The 20,628-nt window shown below is 34.0% G+C and overlaps 1 protein-coding gene and 1 non-coding gene across 2 annotated transcripts in view; one reads left to right on the top strand and one right to left on the bottom strand.

The window, feature by feature from the left end:
* Positions 1–20,628, bottom strand: part of LOC145276938 (uncharacterized) — a 480,759-nt gene that overhangs the window by 39,970 nt on the left and 420,161 nt on the right. Inside the window, exon 4 of the mRNA XM_080128427.1 lies at positions 1,315–4,022. Coding sequence (XP_079984553.1) covers positions 1,315–4,022 — 2,708 coding nt within the window. The remainder of the gene's footprint in view (positions 1–1,314; positions 4,023–20,628) is intronic.
* Positions 4,779–4,851, top strand: Trnac-aca (transfer RNA cysteine (anticodon ACA)). The gene has a single exon. It is a non-coding gene; the product is annotated as a tRNA-Cys (tRNA).

Here is a 20,628-nt window from a genome sequence, read left to right as displayed (position 1 = left end):
ATTTTTTGTGAGAATTTACATACCTACAATGCAGGAATTTATATACCTACAATTTTTGTGAGAATTTATATACCTACAATTTTTGTGAGAATTTATATACCTACAATTTTTGTGAGAATTTATATACCTACAATTTTTGTGAGAATTTATATACCTACAATTTTTGTGAGAATTTATATACCTACAAGTTTTGTGAGAATCTATATACCTACAATTTTTGTGAGAATTTCTATACCTACAAGTTTTGTGAGAATTTATATACCTACAATTTTTGTGAGAATTTCTATACCTACAAGTTTTGTGAGAATTTATATACCTACAATTTTTGTGAGAATTTCTATACCTACAAGTTTTGTGAGAATTTATATACCTACAATTTTTGCGAGAATTTATATACCTACAAGTTTTGTGAGAATTTATATGCCTACAAGTTTTGTGAAATTTTAACAATATTAAGGATTAATTTATAGTCCCCAAATTTCAGTTTCTTTTGCGTATTTTAAAGACACAACTTCTCATTTGAAAATGCAAATATTTCAGATTTACATTGAATTTGATCCACAACCATTGGACACCAATTAAGCAATATTCCCTGGATTTCAATTTCTTCTTCAGACCTGATAAGCTTGTTTTAAATTATAGATATTTTCTTAGATTCAGAAATCATATAATGGACTTTTATCAAATTTTGAATAGGAATTCAAGACATAAGATTTAATAGAATTATATTTTGATTTTAAAATTCATAAGGACATAAAAATGGTGCAAAACCGATGAAATTCAAGTAATAATCACACTAAACCTTATGCATAGAAGCAATATTTCAATAATGATCAAAATTCATTACATGATTTAGATCCTAAAAGATGACTAAAATTTAAAGCTTAAGGGGTCTTAATAAAAAAATTTTAAATTAGAGAATCTTTCTTAATTGCTATGAATTAAATCTAATGCAAATCTAAAATATTTGATTCTTAAAATGGATATATGTGTGCTCATATATTCCCTAAAAATTAATTTTACTTATTCTAAAATTTGTATTCTTATACAGCGTGCCAACAAAGTCTAGCTACATAATCTATAGGGTGCCAACAAAGTCTGGCTGCATAATTTACAAGGTGCCCACAAAGTCTGGCTGCACAACTTATAGGATGCCCACAAAGTTTGGTTACATAATGTAGCCAGACTTTGTGTACACCATGCATTTCATACATAAATAGGGCACTCCTAAAATCAGCTAAAGAGCATGTAGGACCCTAAAATAAATGGTCGAAATGCTCAAACCTTATTTAAAGGCTAAAAAAAATGACTTACTTGATGATTCCATTTCGGCCAATTGGACTGTTGTTTTGGATATGAGTAACCTTCACAAATCCCTGGTCATCAGCTTTTAAAGTCATTCCCAAGCCAATAATACCCTTCAAGACTTCAACCTGAAAGGGCTTATCTTCGCTTCTCACTTGGTCAGACTTGCGTTCATGTCTCTGCTTTCGCGAGAAAAGGTTCGTTGAGAAAGTGTTCAAGTCACTTCTGCTCGGATTCATTGTTAAAGTGGAGGCCCTGATTTCATTGAAAGAAAAAAGTTTTGCATCTGGTTTGGAAGATATTTTCATGCTGTTCTGGAACTCCTTAAAGTCAGAAAATGCATTTCTGGGCAAGGATTTGGTTTGTTTCATTTGTGTTGCTTCTTCATTTCTGCTGTTAAAAGGTTTTGAATTGTTAGTGCTAAAGTGATCCTGCTCACCAGTCTCTGCACATGATTCAAAGGAACCGACCGAAGTTCCGCAAGAATCACTTGAAGAATCAAAGCTGCCATGTTTGCCAGACACTTTGGCATTTTTAGAAACGTCGGAAATAGTGTGATATAGGGTGGTTTCTTCATCAGTCAGCTTGTCAGGGTCATCAGATGCATTCGAACATTCTAAATTCAAAGGGGGTCCTTTCTGGATAAAGTTTTCTCTATCATAGAAATTTTCACCAGAGGAATCTGCCATTCCAGAATCAGGCGACAAAGCTGACATTTCTTCAATTAAGTCATTGTCAGAGTTCCTGGAAGACAGAGGGATATCACTTTCATCTGTCGTGTGGATTCCAGTAGATCCATAAAAACTGTCATCATAGGACATAGGCGACGTTCGCTCTTCCTCGACCAAATCACTGCAGAGGCTTGTATTACTAGAGAGTCTCGCATTAAATCCCTTGGAGACATCAGAGTGGAAATTAGTCGGTCGAGACTGTAAGGTTTTGTCATCTCGAGCCACTTGTATTATGTTGTCATGAAGACCATCCAACGGGTCTGATCCATAATCTGGGGATTCAACTGTATCGATAAACTCATTTAGTGCATTCTTCTGATTAGCGGATTGAGGCCTCTGCAATTCTGGTAGTAATGTTTCGGACTTAGCTTCTCCTGCCGCTTCCCAAGGGTGTGCATGGTTGGAATATGTCAAAGTAGGATTTGAAATAACGGGGCTGAGGATGTCAGCATCAATTGAGATAAGGTCTTCATTTGAAGAGCATGGATAGCTGGTACTAAAGTTATTATTTAGTTCATTGGCATTGTTGAGATGATTCGAAAATTCTGCCAGGCCGTCCAAAGAAAAATGCTCTTCATCTAGTGGCCGTTCAGACATATTTAATTGACTTGACCAGTCAGCAGTTGGGCTACTTTGCACAGCCTCGGCTGTCAACTGAATGCAGGTATCATCTACTACGGGGGTTGAGGATGGCTCAGCTGGACGTGCGTTAATTGGTTCTTGGAGGCCGTTTGAAGACCCAACAGAAGGAGATCCTGTTAGAAAGTCAAGTAACGGTTTACTCAAGTTTTCTTTGAGCTCAAACTCAAATGAAGAAGAGTGAGAATTGGGGATTTTAGAATCGATAACGTCTGGTTGTGGCTGTGAATCTGCGTCCTCAAACCTTGAAAGGTCGTGAGAGTCAGAAAAATTTGAAAGCAGTTTAGAGTCACCGCCGTTCCACTGAGAAACTTTAGGAAGGTCACTGATAGTTTGGGATGTATGAGAATCCCAGTTTCTCGATTCCAGCAGGTCAGGAGAGACACTAATCAGTTGGGATTCTTGAGAGTCACCGTTGATAAGCTCCAATGTTCCAGCAGAGTCACTGAAATCAGTGGATGTCTTAAGATCACCGTTGCTCAACTTTAAAAGATTAGAAGAGTCGTGGAAATCTGATAATGGCTTAAAATCACTGATGCTTGACTTGAATATTTCCGTAGAGTCGCTGATGTCTGAAGATGGTTTAGAATCGCTGCTGTTCAAGTCTATAAGTTGTGGAGAGTGACCAAAATCTGGTAATAGCTTAGAGTCGCTTTTGGTCAATTCTGAAACTGAAGTAGAGTCACTTGTAACTGGAAATTTCTTATGATCAGCGTTACTCAACTCCAAAAGATCAGGAGAAGTATTAATATCTAACGATGGTTCGGAATGGTTAACACTCAATTTCAAAAGAGCCTGAGAGTCACTGATAAGATGGGATGTGTTCCGCTTACCAGCTTCCAACTCCAAAATTTGAGGATAATTAAAATCTGAAGATGTGTTAGGATCACTGTTGCTGAACTTAGAAATGTCAGTAGAGTTGCTGAATAGCTTAGGATCACTGCTCTCAAAAACCGTCTGTTCTAACAATATATCTTCAGTGTTTGTCTTTAACAAAGGTCTCACACTTTCACTAGGTCTTATTTCAGTTGCTACTAATAACTCGCTCGCCAAACAATTTTCACTTCTCACAGCATTGATTTCATTGTCATTGTTATCGTTAACGTTATTATTTACTTCACTGGTATCACCATAAATTGGCCGGGTTTCTTGAGATTCCAACACAGTCTGGGAGTCATCCTTGCGAAATACTTCGAAAGTCAAGGACGGGCCTTCAGACTTCAAAATATTGAGGCACTGGTTAAGAGGAATCTTATAGAGGGAGTTCCCATTGCAGGACACCAAGAAATCACCCTTGTTCAAGAGTTTGGACTTGAAGCAAATTCCGTCGGGATCAAATTCTTTGATCTGAAAAAGAAAAACACATAAAAAGATTATAAATATTCACAAACTATCATAATCTATATAAATAGGTTAATGCATTTTAGATTTATGCATATCTTATAGCATTTCACACCCATTAAAAAAAATGAGATCACTTGATGAGCAAAATTGTGATTGATCTCATGTTGCCAAGGCAAAAAATTACTAATTTATCAATTTTAAAACTAATTATTCCAAAAATTAAATCATATTATCCTGTCAAGTAAAAAAAAAAAAATGGGATCACCTTATGAACAAATCCAGTATCATTTGAGATACTAATTTCTACTAGGGTTGATTTTTTTCCCCCTTACTGTCCCATATACCTATGTCAAGTCTAATAGCTCAGTTGTCAAGCTGTAAGAATTGCATAGTCACAGTAGATATAGCATGATTTAATTCTACAGGATTAGTATCTATATATTATTAATAAAATTCTAAATGTTTATGTGTGTGTGTGTGTGTGTGTGTGTGTGTGTGTGTGTGTGTGTGTGTGTGTGTGTGTGTGTGTGTGCCAGCCAATAAAACCTTCGAACGGATGCACCGAATTAAAAAATTCTTTTTTTCCCTAGATTGTCCTTATCTATATATGGTTCATAACGAACAACGCCGAGTCACACAAAAAGCCCGAAATAAGAGTTTTGGGGCCGTTTTGTTTTTGTCAAAAAAGTTACCTGCTCATGTCAACGGAATTTAACACTGTCTGTATACAGTGCAGTAACATCTTTCGGCACATGGACAAGACTTGTGGCGCAATGGATAACACGTCTGACTACAGATCAGAAGATTCCAGGTTCGAATCCTGGCAAGTTCGTAATAAATTTAACCATCATTTTATCCAACGTTTACTCATTATCCTTACCCTTAGTTAGGGTATTTTTGTTTTTTCAGTGATTTTGTTTTGTACATATGAGAATTTCTCATACTCCGAGTTCACAGGGTAAGCGTTGATGGTAAGATGATGTTGAGTGTACTTGATGTTGAGTGTACTCAATTTTGTGTTTGACGCTGCATTGTGTCCTGATGCATCGCAGCCGCTAGTATATAATACAATACTAAGTTTGTACATTATTAACTTTCACACATATTAAAAAACAATGAGATCGTCTGATAAGATGGTGATTGGTGATTAATCTGATGTTGCTAAAGTACTCTGACTTCATCCATTTTAAAATGAATTGTTCCAAAATCAAATTATGTTGCCCCATCAATTAAAACAGCACAATTTTTAAATACATTTCAAAAAATGACATTCATTTTATTGAATTGAAGAATATTTAACTGACAAATATTTTTATGGTTTGGGATATATTTATTTTATTAAAATAATATTTAGATGACAATTATTTTTAGAGAAGAGTATTTTTTTATTTTGATAGTATTTTCCTTGACAGACATTATTTCAATAGGAATATTATTTATAGTAAATTATACAAACTGTAGCAAGCACTGTGGAATTTTCGTAGGGCCCTCTAGTTTTAAATAACATCAGTAAATAAAAATTAAGTACATTAAAATTGCTTAGAATATTGTTTTTTAGATTCTTGAAAATGATTTCAGTTCCACCCAACCGCATGAAATGTCATCCAGGAAATCGTTGATAAAATTTATAATCATTTTTTGGCAGATTTAACATAAATAAATTTCAGTACATGCTTAAGTTGTCCACCAAGTTTCAATAATGGAAGTCCAACAGTCCACATTATCACCGTTAAATTATATGCAGGTTATATGCAGGATACTTTGGTGATCATCTCCTCAGTTCCAGGTGTGATCATGAAGATGATTCACACTTGTCTAATTTTAACCTCCTCCCATCCCCAAATTGCTATTAGTTGGATTATCTCTAAAATAATATTATATATATAAGACACATATTATACTAACATGGGTGCAGGGGTGTTAGTAGGCAGGCAAGCTTGAACCCATGACGAAAAGGAGGAAAAGTGAAAGAAAACGTAACATCTTACCGCTACACTATGAAGCCATAGGAAGTGAAAAGCGTTCAAATTGAGCGATGTCAATCAAAAAGTTGATTTGCTAAGTGAATGAGTTCATGCAGGTGCAGAAATGAATGTTGGCTGAAGGTCAGTTTAGCTTTCCGCAGTTTCATTTATTTGTTTTCCCACGATGTTGGGAAACCAAGCTCCCCTGAAAAAGGGGAACTCTCAAGTGAATAGCAATTGTCTGATATGAAGGGTTTTCCCAACATTGATCAAAGCTAATTGCTTTCAAGACATCCCGGCACGAAAGGCCACTGATGGCTTTGCTTCAATAAGTTTCACTTTATTTATACAAAAAAGATGAACAAACACATGAACGGATGGAATAGAGGGAATTTTATAAAAGTCGATCAAAATAAATGTAGGAACAACATCCATTCGCAAATCCTAGATATTATAATCTAGGGAGTATATAAAAAGTTCTAAAAAATAGTAACCTTCTTGAGAACCCCCCCCCCATCCACCAAGCCTTTCTGGGACATACAAAAATGTGCACGCCACTTTTGCTTTTTATATATGTATAGATGATATAAAACAATCTACAGATTATTTTGGAATTAAAGAGAACCATCTCAATCCAACTCACAGCAATGCCAACAGTGTATCAGAATTATTGATGATTTTGTCCATCATATTAAGATATGCCTATCATTGGATGGAAATTAAACTAAGACTGTTGGATATTCATAATTGGAACTTGGTGGACACGTCAGACATAAATTGAAGTTTATTTATACCCAACATGGTTGGATGGCAGAAAGTATTATTAATTTTATTAACGATTCCATGGGTGTCGTTTTCTGTGAGAGTCACCGTTTATATAAATACTAGTGGGGGTACCTGCCGTTGCCCGGATGTGGTAAGGAGGTGGGCGGGGGTGGGTGTGTGTGAATCAAAACAAAATGGAAAATAAAGAATAAGCGAACGTAATAACCCTATTTAAATATTATAACAACAACAAAAACAACGAATGTGATGCAAAATAAAGAATAAGCGAACGATGTTAAAACTTCTTTTAAAAAATCGAAAAAACAAAAATAAAAAAACAGCGAACGTGATGGAAAAAAAAAACGAAAACATGGCATAAATAACCCTGTTTCAATATTAAAAGTTCAAAAATCGAGAAAAACATATCTGACATCTTGACTCGACCGTGCAATCTCAAGATAACGACGCTGCTACTATACTGACTGATCTGCAATCGCGTGAGTGAAATTAAGTTGTTTTTTTTTTTTAATATTTAAACTAATTCAAGAAAGAACGTTTTTTGCACATGCGTGTATGGCTAAATTGTCAGGAAGGAACGATTTTTTGCTACCCCTCCCTGTAGAAAAGTGTCCAGTTGAGGATGAAGGAATTAATATTTTTAGCCAATTTTTCGATATTTGTCTCCAGAGAGTTGAGTTTCAAAATGATACCAATTTCGTGAAAATCCGTCGCCTCTGTCAAAAGTTTTAGGCAGACATACATACATACATTTAAACAGACAGGTGAGATTTATATTATAGAAGAAAATAATTTTAATGTACACACTGGAATAATAATAATATTCCATTATACTGGACCCTTGATTATTTCTTTCTACTACTTTCTTCATTAACCATATCTTTTGTTTACACGGTTGATTAAAATATTATTTTCATTTTAAATAAGCATAGTTTTAGTTTTAATCTCATATAAAATTATTTTGTCAGGGTCTCACTTTTTATCAGCGATCGCTATAAACCAAAAAGAAAATCTTTATTATATTCTGATTTGTCGGTTCATCTTGCTGATCGGTGCATTACGTTAAGAACAGAAAATCATCCTTTGCTTCATTTCTTTCAGAAAAATACTTCATCTAACTCGTATCTTCTTTTGGATAGGCAACTATGTTTAAAAACAAAAATTAAAAATTGTATTCACTTGGGAAAAATTAATGCTACTTTTTCATATGTATAGAAATTTGGTCAGATATTCGCAAAAATACTTTGTTCAAAGCACACACACACACACACACACACACACACACACACACACACACACGTGCAGGGAGAAGAAAACAAAATACCAAGGCCTTATGTACGATATGAAAAGAAACTGGGATCTTAAGATCTGCATCATTTCAGCCATTATAGGAGCAACTGGACTTATGAAAAGAATTTCAAAAACTACCTGTCGAATATACTTGGTTAACCAAGTGCAAGAGAAATACAAACAAGCCGAGCATGCAGGATCTCCCTCCACGAGTAAAAAAATTACTTTCACTATGACTAATGTTTGTGTAAAATTTCAAAAAAATTCAAACAAATAAATGAATGAACGATTTGGAGCCAATTTTACTTCTATGATGCCCCCAAAAGGAGGGTGGGGGTAACCAGAGTTATCCCGGAAAATCCGTTCAAGCAAAACTTTACTTTTACTATGACTAATGTTTGAGCAAAATTTAAAAAAATATCCAAGGCGTGGTTATCGAGAAAAGTGCGAACAAACGAACAAACGGGGGTAAATTTGTCAGGGGACCAAAAATTGCATTCGAAGGAGGCTTTAGAATTTTAAAAAGATCTCTTGTTCTGAGTGACTTGTTTTGGGTGAATGTCTGGCATCCAGTAGGATGCTCCATCCCCATAAAAATAAAACGATTAAAAAAATTACAACACAAGCACACAACTTTTTGTAAGACGTTCGAAGGATTTTAAAAGAATAATTTTTTTTAGTTAAAAAAAAAAAAATAAAAATACAAAATACGGCATAACTTTCAACGGATGAAGCCGAGTTGGGACAGCTAGTTTTACCCCTTGCATGGAAAGTGAAAATATAAAAGACAAACTTATCTTCTATAATAACTACAACTCACCTCTCCTTTGGAAATAAACTGATATGGGAAGAAGGCGCTAAACGATTTAATTCCTCCTCCTCAAAAAAAAATAAAAAAAAGAAAAATCTGGACCATTCTAGTATGGCATGAGGACATTTAAATGACACTGGTTCAAAAATAACTAAATTAGTGAAAAAAAAATTTTTTTTTTCTTAGAAAACCTTGTCCGAATTTACTTGCCTTCCCATGAGGGTTTATTTAAATGCAAGTTTGGTTTTTAATATGGGGAAAATCTACCTCTCAACAAAAGGGGTATTCTGGATTAGAACAAAATTAAAAATTACCTGAATCTAGAAGGACCGACTCGCTCACTGACCGAAAACAGAAAAGATGAAATGCAGAATTAAACCATAATACTTGACTTTTACATTTTAAACTTTAATTCAACAGCATTTATTGAATTACGCTGCAGATAGCCTACTTTTGATTTTCTAGAATTATCTTTTAGAAAATCAACATTAGGCTATCTACAGTGCAATTCAATATATTCTGGGCTTAGTCACTGCGAGAGGCATGTGAAGCTTCCTCCTGGTGCACCGTGATGGGTCCTTGACTAGAACAGGTAATCAATCGATTTGATTGAAAACTGGGCGATTACATCGATTTTGATGATAATAAATGTATTGGAAGTGTGGAACATTCGTTGATCCTAATTCAATCCTGGGCAACGTCAGGTCTTCTTGCTAGTACAACAATAAAACTTGTTTAAATTTATTCTCGTTAAATATTACAGAAAGTAGCATCTGGTAAACAGCCGATTACGTCTCTTCACACTTTCTGAAGAGATTTCAACAGCTTCACATTCAGCAAAGTATCTTCACTTCCCGACAAGAGAATCGTAAGAGGGTAATTCAGTGCACTCATAAGTAATCACACACACACACACACACACACACACACACACACACACACACACCATCATCATCATCAGTGGAATTATTACAATCAATCACATCGAGAGAATCACTTTTTGATAATCAAGGTCAGAAGGATTTTGAAAGCTAAATTTAATTATTACCGTTTGGTTATTGAATTATTAACTAAATCAAACCGTTATAAAACTATAATTTTATTAAAGTAATATTGTTTTCAGCGCTGTTTCTTAAATTATCTGGCAACTTTAGAATCGTGATCATCAAATTTAGGTCTCTTTACTATAATACATCTGTTGTATATATTGTTGCTCTCCATACAACATATTCTCAAACCTCGTTGGTCAGGCTTCATTTCCATAATCATATATGTCTGGTGGATTATTTCTTTTCTTTTTTTTTACAGAAAAACAAACTATTATAACTTTTTAAAAACCAGTGAAGAGTTCTATAACCTTCAACAAACAATCACCTAGACATGGATAGGGTATCAAAAATACTGGTTTCTATCCTCACACTGAGTTGCCATGAATGGTATCTTAGATATTATATATATAAAAGTGAACGTGTCTGTGTGTGTGTGTGTGTGTGTGTGTGTGTGTGTGTGTGTGTGTGTCTGTGTACATTTTCCTACGCAATAACTGTCAATTTTCAGTCTACAGACTCGAAATTTGATATACAGGGTACTGAGATTTGGGAAAATCTTTGTAATCCGTTTTCGGCCAGAAATTTGGCTGTTATGGGGTCAAAGTTCAACGATTTGGCTTTTGAGTTTGAGACCAAACTCCTCCGCCAATTTTGGGTCTAAACACTTGAAATTTTAGATATAGGTTCCTTGGACATGGATCTAACTTAATAAGTTGATTTGAGCCCAAAACAATAAATGTTAAGGGCTCATAATGGAGGTCAAAGTTTAAAAAATTGACCGCTTTTTTTTTTTTCATTTTTTTTTTTTTTTTTTTCTCAATATACACCTCCTAACATCCAAGCAACGCCGGGCGGAAATACTAGTAAAATAATAAAAATCGCAAAAGGAGTTAAAAAAAAAAATGAATATTCTTAACATGCATCCATTACATATCTAACCATCAAAATGTCATTTCGAAATTAAGCGTAACAGACTGCCGAAAATGCTATTTAAAAATTCAGTTTAAAAGACTGTCGCAATACGTTTTCCCTCACTCTCTATCTGTGCCTCAATCTAAAAGCAGATTCCATGAACAAAGCTTTCCCCGAACTGCTCACCCATGGAACACTGTTCCGCTGGCTGCTTCCTAGTTGAATACAACATAGTAGCCTTCAAATTCAATGTAAACAAATTCTTGTTGAGCTGTCCCCATAATAAAATTCTATCCAATTTACACTATTGACGATTACCAATTTACATTCATTAATGCTTATCCTCGGGTGGCGGCTTTCAGACCTTGATAAGTAAAAAAAAAAAAAAATTATTTCAAAATTAAATATAACAGACCGTTGAACATTCTATTTCCAAATTAAATATAATATAATGACAAACAAAAAATTTATTGCCCTTTGAGTTAGGATTAAAGTGTAATACCTGCTCTGTTGCCTGTCAGGTAGAGAAACTCTTTACTGATGCAATTTTTATTTTTGTCCCATTCAAAAAACCCTTTTAAGGGTAACTGGATATCTCCACATTAGAATCTTGACCTTGTACCCAACTTTGCCTTGTAGTGAGGTAAATATATAGACATTCTTTTATTGGCTTAAAAATCTCCATTTGTATTTGATTTATGAAAGTATTGAAGAAATATAGAAGTGCCAACTCGTTTGAAGGTTGGCCTCACTTAGAGGAACGCAAAATAATGGAGATAATTTGCATAAAGAATGTTAACAAGGTTCAATCTAGGAACACCAAGAGAAGAGTTACTCGTTTCAGAGTGAGAATGACAGCCGAAAGAGAGTAAATCATACCTGGCAACTGTATAATTCTGATTGGTTCAAATTAAATATGGTTTTAAATTTCATCGAATCACCGAGCTGTTTACATAAACATGCCACTTGGTAGGATTACAGGTGTGTGTGTGTGTGTGTGATTATGTGGACAAAGAAACAGGACGTGAACAATGACTATCAAGAAGGAATGAGGTAAATATTATTATCGGTTGTTCAAATGTTGTAAAATGCAGCAATAATTACTGCATTTGCTCTCTAATGTGCACTTAAACAAGGAAACCAAAACTGTCTTCATATCTACACACTGAACTTAATGGACTCGTATTTATGATTGGAGCGCCTTTTCTTTTTTTAAGTCTCAGACCTCAGACAAGGTGTAAAGCCATTTGAAAACAATTTACAATAAGCATTGGTTTGGTTTCAGGTTTATTTCAACTATTATATAAAAGTCACTGTGTGTGTGTGTGTGTGTGTGTGTGTGTGTGTGTGTGTGTGTGTGTGTGTGTGTGTGAGTTCCTCATAGGTTCCGAAACGGCTGAGCCTATCTTTTGCAAATTTCACATAAAGCTAATGTATATTTCTGGTAGTGCTCTTAAATATGTTTTGTACAGAAAGTCATCCGATAAGTATCGAAATTAAAAAAAAAAAAAATCCCATCTTAAAACCTATTAAAAATAGCTTTTCTCTCTTATAGATAAAAAAGAATAATTTTTACAGGGAAATATTTTTCGTTACACCGGCCAAGGAAGATGATAAAATCTTAGCAAATTATTTCATCTTAAAAAAAAAAAATAAAACAGATTTATTATAAGCTGGAGATATAGCTTAGTACATTCGACTTCAGATCGAATGATCCCAAGTTTACCTCACTATTTTATTTTCATTTTTTCTTATTAATGAGTTCAATTTATGATAAAAGATGAGGTATTATATGAAATCACTGTAAATCATTTCTTCGTTTGCATATTTTAAAACGAAACATAAATCAGAAGCGACTTTTCCTGGGCATTCATCGTTAAACCCAAATATCAGTTGACGTAATATTGTTAACAAACAGACGGAATTTGATAAATGACATAATCATTATTTTTTTTTTTTTAATACTTTTTGTGAATTAGTCCACCGGGAAAATTATTCCTCGCAATAAATAATAATCAATAGTGGATTGATTCTATAATAATACATATGTAATCTGTATAAATCAAAATATCACGTTTAAGTGTATTGTACGACCGGCCAACGCTGGACTGCCAGCTAATCTAATGTTAAATCCAGTCATTTTGGAAAAACTTACTATGCTTCAAGTTCTTTGCGTCTTCAAATATTTAATCATGGTGTTTGGTTTGGTTGTTTTGTAAAGTAAAATTGTGTGTGTGTGTGCGTGTGTGTGTTTTGCAAAGAGAAAGGAAAAAAGCAATAACATCAATGCTTGGTGCATTTTAGGTCAGGAAGCTGACATTTTCAGACAGCTATGCTTTCAGTCTAAATATGACCTCGTCAGGTGACCATGCAGCCAGAAGTATATGTCACCCAACAAGGTCATATTTTGTAAACTCCAAAGAAATTTTACTAGTTTTTCGTTAAACGATTATATTCATTTCCTATAACAATCTTAAAATAATTTGATTCCATTAGTAATAGGCTAAAAGTGATATGAATCAGTTTTAATAAATAGATTAAAAAAACAACTAGAAATTTTTTTTCTAGTTTCAGATTCAGATTTTTACTTATTGTACACATGTAGCTAATTTCTAGCAGCTCCTGCCCAGATGTAGCAACAACAATCCTTGGACGTACCTGGCTCCAATTTATGGTCTCTCCTCACCAAACATTCACGAGAGAAACACACGTCTAACTGAAAACATTATCAATAATTTCCCCCACTCTTTATCTGTGCCTAAACATAAATGTAGATTCCATGAACAAAGCTTCTTTCTTAGAACTGCACGCCTGTTGAACTCTCTTCCGTTTGCTTGCTTTCCAGCTGATTACAATATGGTCGTTTTCAAGTCCAACATAAACAAGTTCTTGATGAGCCATTCCCCTTAAGTAATCCAATTTACCAAGTTTACACTTCTAACGATGACTATGATATTGTCCCTTTGACTACTGTGCACTCCTTAACCCTTATCCTCGAGTGGCCTCTGGGCCTTTATAAGTGTAAAAAAATATAGTGAATACTTTTATATTCCTTATTGACTTGTGATAGATATATGGACTCTCCCGTCGATTTTGCCGTATGAGGTTCTTACAACTTTGTCTATTTAACCCCGTGTGTGAGTTGCAGATGACATTTCATTCAATGATCTACAAAGAAATCCACAGATAGTGAAAGAGTGTGAATTGGTGGGACGGCAGACGATACTTTATTTCTTTCCCTAGTTTGATAATGTTTGATCCTGCATTTTTCATAATGCCATTCAAACATGTAGATCTCCATTCATTACGACCAATCACAGAATCTTTGAGAACAGCAGGGTTTAATTTCAGCAGCTAGGAGATTGCTTTTTAATTTGACCTTGCATCCAAGTAATGGTCGGCCTACTGTCCAGTAACCACTGTCAAGTTGATTGTACGTCAACATTTTTGAAAATCTTTCCTCATCTGCGATATTGATGGTATTTAGTTCTTTCTCAACATTTCATGAGAAAGGACTACATAACATCAATATTGCACATGGTTAAAATGTCAGCATTTGCAATTATGTCGCTGAACATAACTAAAAATTCCTCGAAGACAAACTTTGTGAAACACATCCAACTGTCGAATTTGTCTTCTGTACAATGTCCAAGACTCTGAGCGTGTTGTGAGACGTACAGCCTTGTACACCTGTATCTTTGTTTGAAGTCTAATACCGCAAACTTTCCAAAGTCGGTGGTAAAGTTTCCCAAAGGCTCTGGAGGCTTTTGCAATTCTATTAACTATCTCATCTTCAAGCGTTCCACTAGTGTTTATTATATTTCCGAGATAGTTACAATTTTTGACATACTTTAAACTATGACCGTCAACTTGAATTGGCACCTCACGGAATGCATACACAGGCGGAATCTGCTTGACGCTCCCAGTTTGTTTTAGTGCTGGAGCTGGTTGATGAACAACTTCAGTTTTTGTTATGCTTATGGTTAATCTGAATGCCTTGCAAGTAGCAGAGAATTTGTTCATAAGATGTTGAGCTTCCTTTATATATATATATATATATATATATATATATATATATATATATATATATATATATATTGTTACAGGTATCCAATGCAGCTGAAAGTATAGGTCACCTGATGAGGTCATATTTTGACCGAAACGATAGCTCTTATCGTCATGACAGAATGTAATTTCTTTACAAAAAGTAAATAAAATATTTTGCTCTTTTATTGAGTACTCTCAACCTCGTTATATTCATTGGTTTGTACTCTTGAATACTTGTGTATATATATATATATATATATATATATATATATATATATATATATATATATATATATATATATATATATATATATCACAAGCCAATAAAGAATATAAAAGTATTCCCTAAATATTTACAGTAAAAAAATTAAAAATCTGAATCTGAAACTAGAAAAAGAAATTCTTTTTTTTTTTTTTAATCTATTTATCAAACCGGATTCATATCATTTTTAATAAGCTTATTTCTAATGAAATCAAACTATTTTAAGATTGTTATAGGAAAGGAACATAATCGCTTCATTGAAAACTGGTCAAACTGCTTTGGAGTTTCCCACGTTTCACTTGTTCAAATCAATAATAAAAAAAATTACGTCTACAATGTTACTATGCAAGATCTTTACTGGCATACTTTGAAAATATTCTCATACTAGGAAAATAGGATGTGTTTATTCGTATCACATTGGGAAAAGTGGAGTATTCGATCACCCCATCATGGGAAATGTTTCATACAGGATCAGTTTAATGGAATCTGGCATTATGAAAGGTAACTTCACTGAAATGGATAACCAAGCATCTTTTTCACTCATAGATTCATTTTTTATAGAAATCACTTGAGTCAAGGCATGAAGCCATTTGAACTAAGAAGCCAGCAAGAATGGAAGCTGATTATTGCAAAGGCAGGAGATGCCTATTGACCTAGTTACAAACGGCCACCTCGACCTCAAATATTTTTTTCTTTTATTTGCTAGCGATAGGATAAACATCTAATTGTATGTTTGAACTGAGCGAGAGTCCACTAATTCATTCTTCTTTTAAAACCTAATGTTAAAATCAGTCTGAAGGCACGAGAGCGTGCAACCACATCTATTTCCTATTTACTTGCCTCCCCGCAAGGGCAGAGTTGGACAAAAGATCGAGCTTTGATGTGGGAGATCCAACTCTCTAGAGAGGCGTGCTCTGGGCGTAGACAGAGGTAGAAATTGTCTCAGTCATGAAGAATTTCTCTTCCACTGACCGAGGGCAGAAAAAGTGAAGTATAGCAGCAGAACAGATGCTACACTGTGGTCCCGAAAGCCAAGGATTCAACCAGCCAGAGATATTTCATCAGCCAAGTAGAGAAGAAAAAGAGATTTTCGGTAATTCTATTTTTAGATCGGAATGCGAAGCAGAGAAAAAAAAAAAAGCAGGAGGCGAAAGCCCCTCTTTTCCCCATTTCTTTTAGGATTCCAGCCTCATTCATTCTTTTCACTGCAACTCGCAAACCAGCAATGACGCCTCTATACTCGTGGAAGAGAAGACGACGCCAATAAAATTTAAAAAAAAAACGAAAACGAATGACAGGTATGGTACAAAAAGCGGATGATAAGTTAAATAGAAATCCCAAGCCCAACTGTCTTGAACAAGATGTTTGTGTCCTACCCAGTCCACGATTCCCAGCTCTACCTTTTTTCCTGCCTATCCTACTTTAGCAACCCTATCAACTTCTCAAGCTCTCAAGACCTTCAACTGCCCTGGGTCGAAGACAAAACTGCATTCAACGGTGAGACCCAAGTACGAGCTTTGTGGATTGTGAGGCTAAACTTTATCATCACTCCCAAATTCACTATGACCTCGAGCAGTATCACCTATCAACGACCCATCTTTGGACTAAATACAATATCTCATTTTTGGAATATTTACTTTGGCATATTGTTCATTTTTGTTGTTTTGTTTTGGTTGTTTTGTTTTACGAGTTCAATCATTTTGGCAAAAGTTTTTACATTCTAAGTTCTTTATATTTTAAAATATTTATTCATTCTGCTTGGTTTGGTCGTTTTGTAGAAAAAGAATTGTATTGCCTCCAAAAAAATTCAATCTATAAATAAAAACTTATCAAAATGACTAAATTTAGCATTAAATGTTGCAATATATATATATATATATATATATATATATATATATATATACTGGCAAAAGTACCCATCGTTGACTGGGTTCAAAAACAGCCTACAGAAAATGGACTCTGATTTATGAAAGTATGATAGGCTATGAAAAGGAAGGGTTGTAAAGAGATAGCTTCGAATTTGGGGGTATCAAAACCAAAGCAAAATATGATAAAAGTAAAAATAAAATAGATAAACCCCATAATTTATTATACCATACCTGTTCACACTGAAACACTTATCACAATATTCTGTGGATCTATATTAAAAAACTTTGTTAAACTTTGTGATATATTTCCATTCTATGGAAGTCAGGTGCGAACGAACACCCCATAATTTTATTATACCATACTTCTTCAAACTGAAACATAATTATCAAAGTATATTTACGCAGATAGATATGAAAAGTCTTTATTAAAGTTTGTGCCTATTTCCATTCTATGGAGACCAGGCGCGAATGCAGACCCCACAATTTGATTATACCATCCCTATTTAAGTTAAAACATACTTATCAAAGTATTCTTATGTACATCTATATCAAAAACACTTGTAAACGTTTTTTTTTTTTAATTTTTTATTTCCATACTTTGTGGACCAGGCGCAAACGAAGACCCCACAATTTTAATGAACCACTGTTCTGCCAGATCAAACATACTCATTCCTGTGTCTCGATACATCTTCTATCATTATATGTAATCAGTTTTTTAAAATAGTCAACCATATAGGAGCCTATTTTTGACCAGACACACACATACAGACATTCAGCTTTATATTATATATATAATAAAAAGAGTATGATTAAAGAAAATTGGAAAGTTCTGTTTATAGACACTGGCGATAGGAACCGATCAATTAAATGGAGCCACACTCTGGTAGCAACCAATCAGAAACCAGAATCACTCAATAAAACATACTGGATATTTTAGAATTCCCACACATCATTTTTGGTGTCCACACATGAAGGAATCTTGCTCCTCGGCTGCAAAACTTTTACAGTTCAAGTCTTATACAGATTAGCTACCCACCGGAAACTATTTTTCATCTCAGGAATTATACAGATTAGCTACCCATCGAAAACTCTAAAAAAAAAAAACATGGTTTTAATTCAAAAGCTGGAAAGAGTTGATATCGTATAAAAACAAAACAACCAATCAAATTGAAACCTCACAACCGGATGTAGTTTAATATCATGCTCATTCTTAATTCATTCTTGTTCTCAAAAAAAAAAAAAACTATAATCAGCTACTGAAACGCCAGTCTTGCTCGAGACAAGCAATGTCTATTGACAGTGGCAATGTCTATTCAACACTCATATTGCTCTAAAAAATTTGAGACATCAGGCATAACTAAGATTGCATGGAAAGATTACCATGGAAATTCGATCCATATATGAGCATATACAATACAGAGCCAGCACTACCTACCTCTACCCTCTCATGTACGGCCAAAAAGGATGGGTTCAGCAGCACTCTGGAGGCCTTCTTAGTTTTTTGTTCTTATCTTTTTACCTAAAAATTATATATGAATCACTTAACAGTAATAACATAAAAGAAAAAAAATCCATGCCTATAAATTTTCTATAACTATCTTATAAAGTGCCGATAACTATCCTATAAAGTGCCTATTAATATTCTATGAATTGCCTTTACTTCTCCTATAAATCGCTTATCAAACTTTCACTCCACTGGAAATCATTATGCCATTAAATTTGAAAACTTTTATTCCTTATAAAATCCTACTTCTACGATGTGGCATTATCAGGATTATATTCAAATTTATTTTGTAAATATTCCTGTTCTGTAAGCCTTTAATTTTTTGTTATGTTGTAAAAAAGCAGAAAGAAAAAAATAGTAAGGAACAATAACTCTTACTAAAAACATAAGAGCTATTTTCTTTAGCTGGTTTTTCTTTTAAGGTGACAATTTAAGATTTTAACATATTAGAAAACTGCCCAGAAGCCATTGAACACTATATAAGTTTGAATCTGAATATATATATATATATATATATATATATATATATATATATATATATATATATATATATGCATATAACATACTAGCAGTGGGGGAGGGGGAGTAAAATAGGCTTTAATATGGTATTTTAATTCGTCCAGATTTCGTATATATTATTATAGAGTCGTGATTTCAAAAGTAAAACGCTAGAATCAAAACCGAAACTGTAGCATTCAAAGCTGGTGACGTTACCACTGTATCAACATAACACGCATATAGAGTGATTAAAATTTAAGATTAAAAATAAACTAAGATGAATGTACAAAATGTTTAACGATTTTTTAAAAATTTGGACCCGTTTGTGACCACCTTGAAAATTATTTTAACCGGCTAATGACCCATAAAAGAATGAGCCGTAAAAAATCCAATCATTTGAGGGCCCCTAGCACCGCTCTGTGACTTAGTTTCAGAGGATATAGAGTTTGAAAATATGGAGACAGACAGACAGACTAACAGACATAGAGCTGTTTATATATTAGATCAGCAAGTAGGTAGACAATAGTTTAGGACAACTTGAAGGCTGCCTTTGGCTGCTACATAAAGAACACTAACCCATACATCAAATGGTTCTTTCAGCATAATAGTTAGCATGTTTGGTAATAGACTAGGAGACTCTGGTTCAATCCTCGTTTGAATCATACTAAAGCTGCATAAAATGGCGTTCAATGTCCATTGCTAAGAACTGAGCATTATAAGATGAGAATCAGGAACAAGTGGAAAAATCGCTCCATATATATATATATATATATATATATATATATATATATATATATATATGGTCCTGGATATGACCTTAAACTATATCCAGTGGTGAGGCCCCAGCTTGTGGGCTTTGGGGAGTGTGGAGCCACCCTTTAATTGCCATTGCTCCCAGGTCCACTCTAACCCGGGGTGGTAGTACCTGTTAGGGTCCCAACTATGGGTTAAATAGAAACTGATTTGAAAACAACAAATATATTCTATTAAAAAAAATCTTTCTTCAAAATCTTTGGATTTGGCATTAAATAACCTGAAAAAGGTTGATATGCCGTAAAACAAAAACCAACCAACCAACCTATATATATATTTTTTTTTTTTGGGGGGGGGGGTTAAATATGTTTTAATTATATTTCACTCTTTGTGCCCACCAATCTTTTTTGCTTAGAAGCCCAATGTATGTTACATATAACAGAGCATATAATAAAAAAATAACAAGATGCAAATATTTATTTTTCATGCAAACCAGCTCCTCCAGTAAAGTGTTTACAAATCCGTTTTGTTATGCAGAAACAATCAATTATTATTATGTCAATACCGACTTTTTTGTGCATATACTCCTCAGAAAAATTATAAATTCTTTGTTTAGTAAGAAAAAAAATGCATGACAATATAATGTCGAAAGAAGAAAACAGAAAGAAAATTCATAGAAGACTCAAAATTGTATTTTTTCCTTCTTTCGCCATTATATTGTCTTGCATTTTTGCTTTCTAAGTGAGGAATTTCTAATTTTTCTGAGGAGTATATACACAAAAAGAGTCCGTATTAACATAATAACCGATTGCTTCTGCATAACAAAACGAATCTGTGAAAAATGTACCGAAATTTTAACATGCCAGAG

Source organism: Euprymna scolopes, chromosome 5, assembly GCF_053919585.1.
Source record: "Euprymna scolopes isolate OS-2025 chromosome 5, ASM5391958v1, whole genome shotgun sequence".
NCBI classification, from domain to species: Eukaryota; Metazoa; Mollusca; class Cephalopoda; order Sepiida; family Sepiolidae; genus Euprymna; species Euprymna scolopes.
The sequence above is the reverse complement of the archived record's forward strand: the minus strand, read 5'-3'. Positions and strand labels throughout refer to the sequence as shown.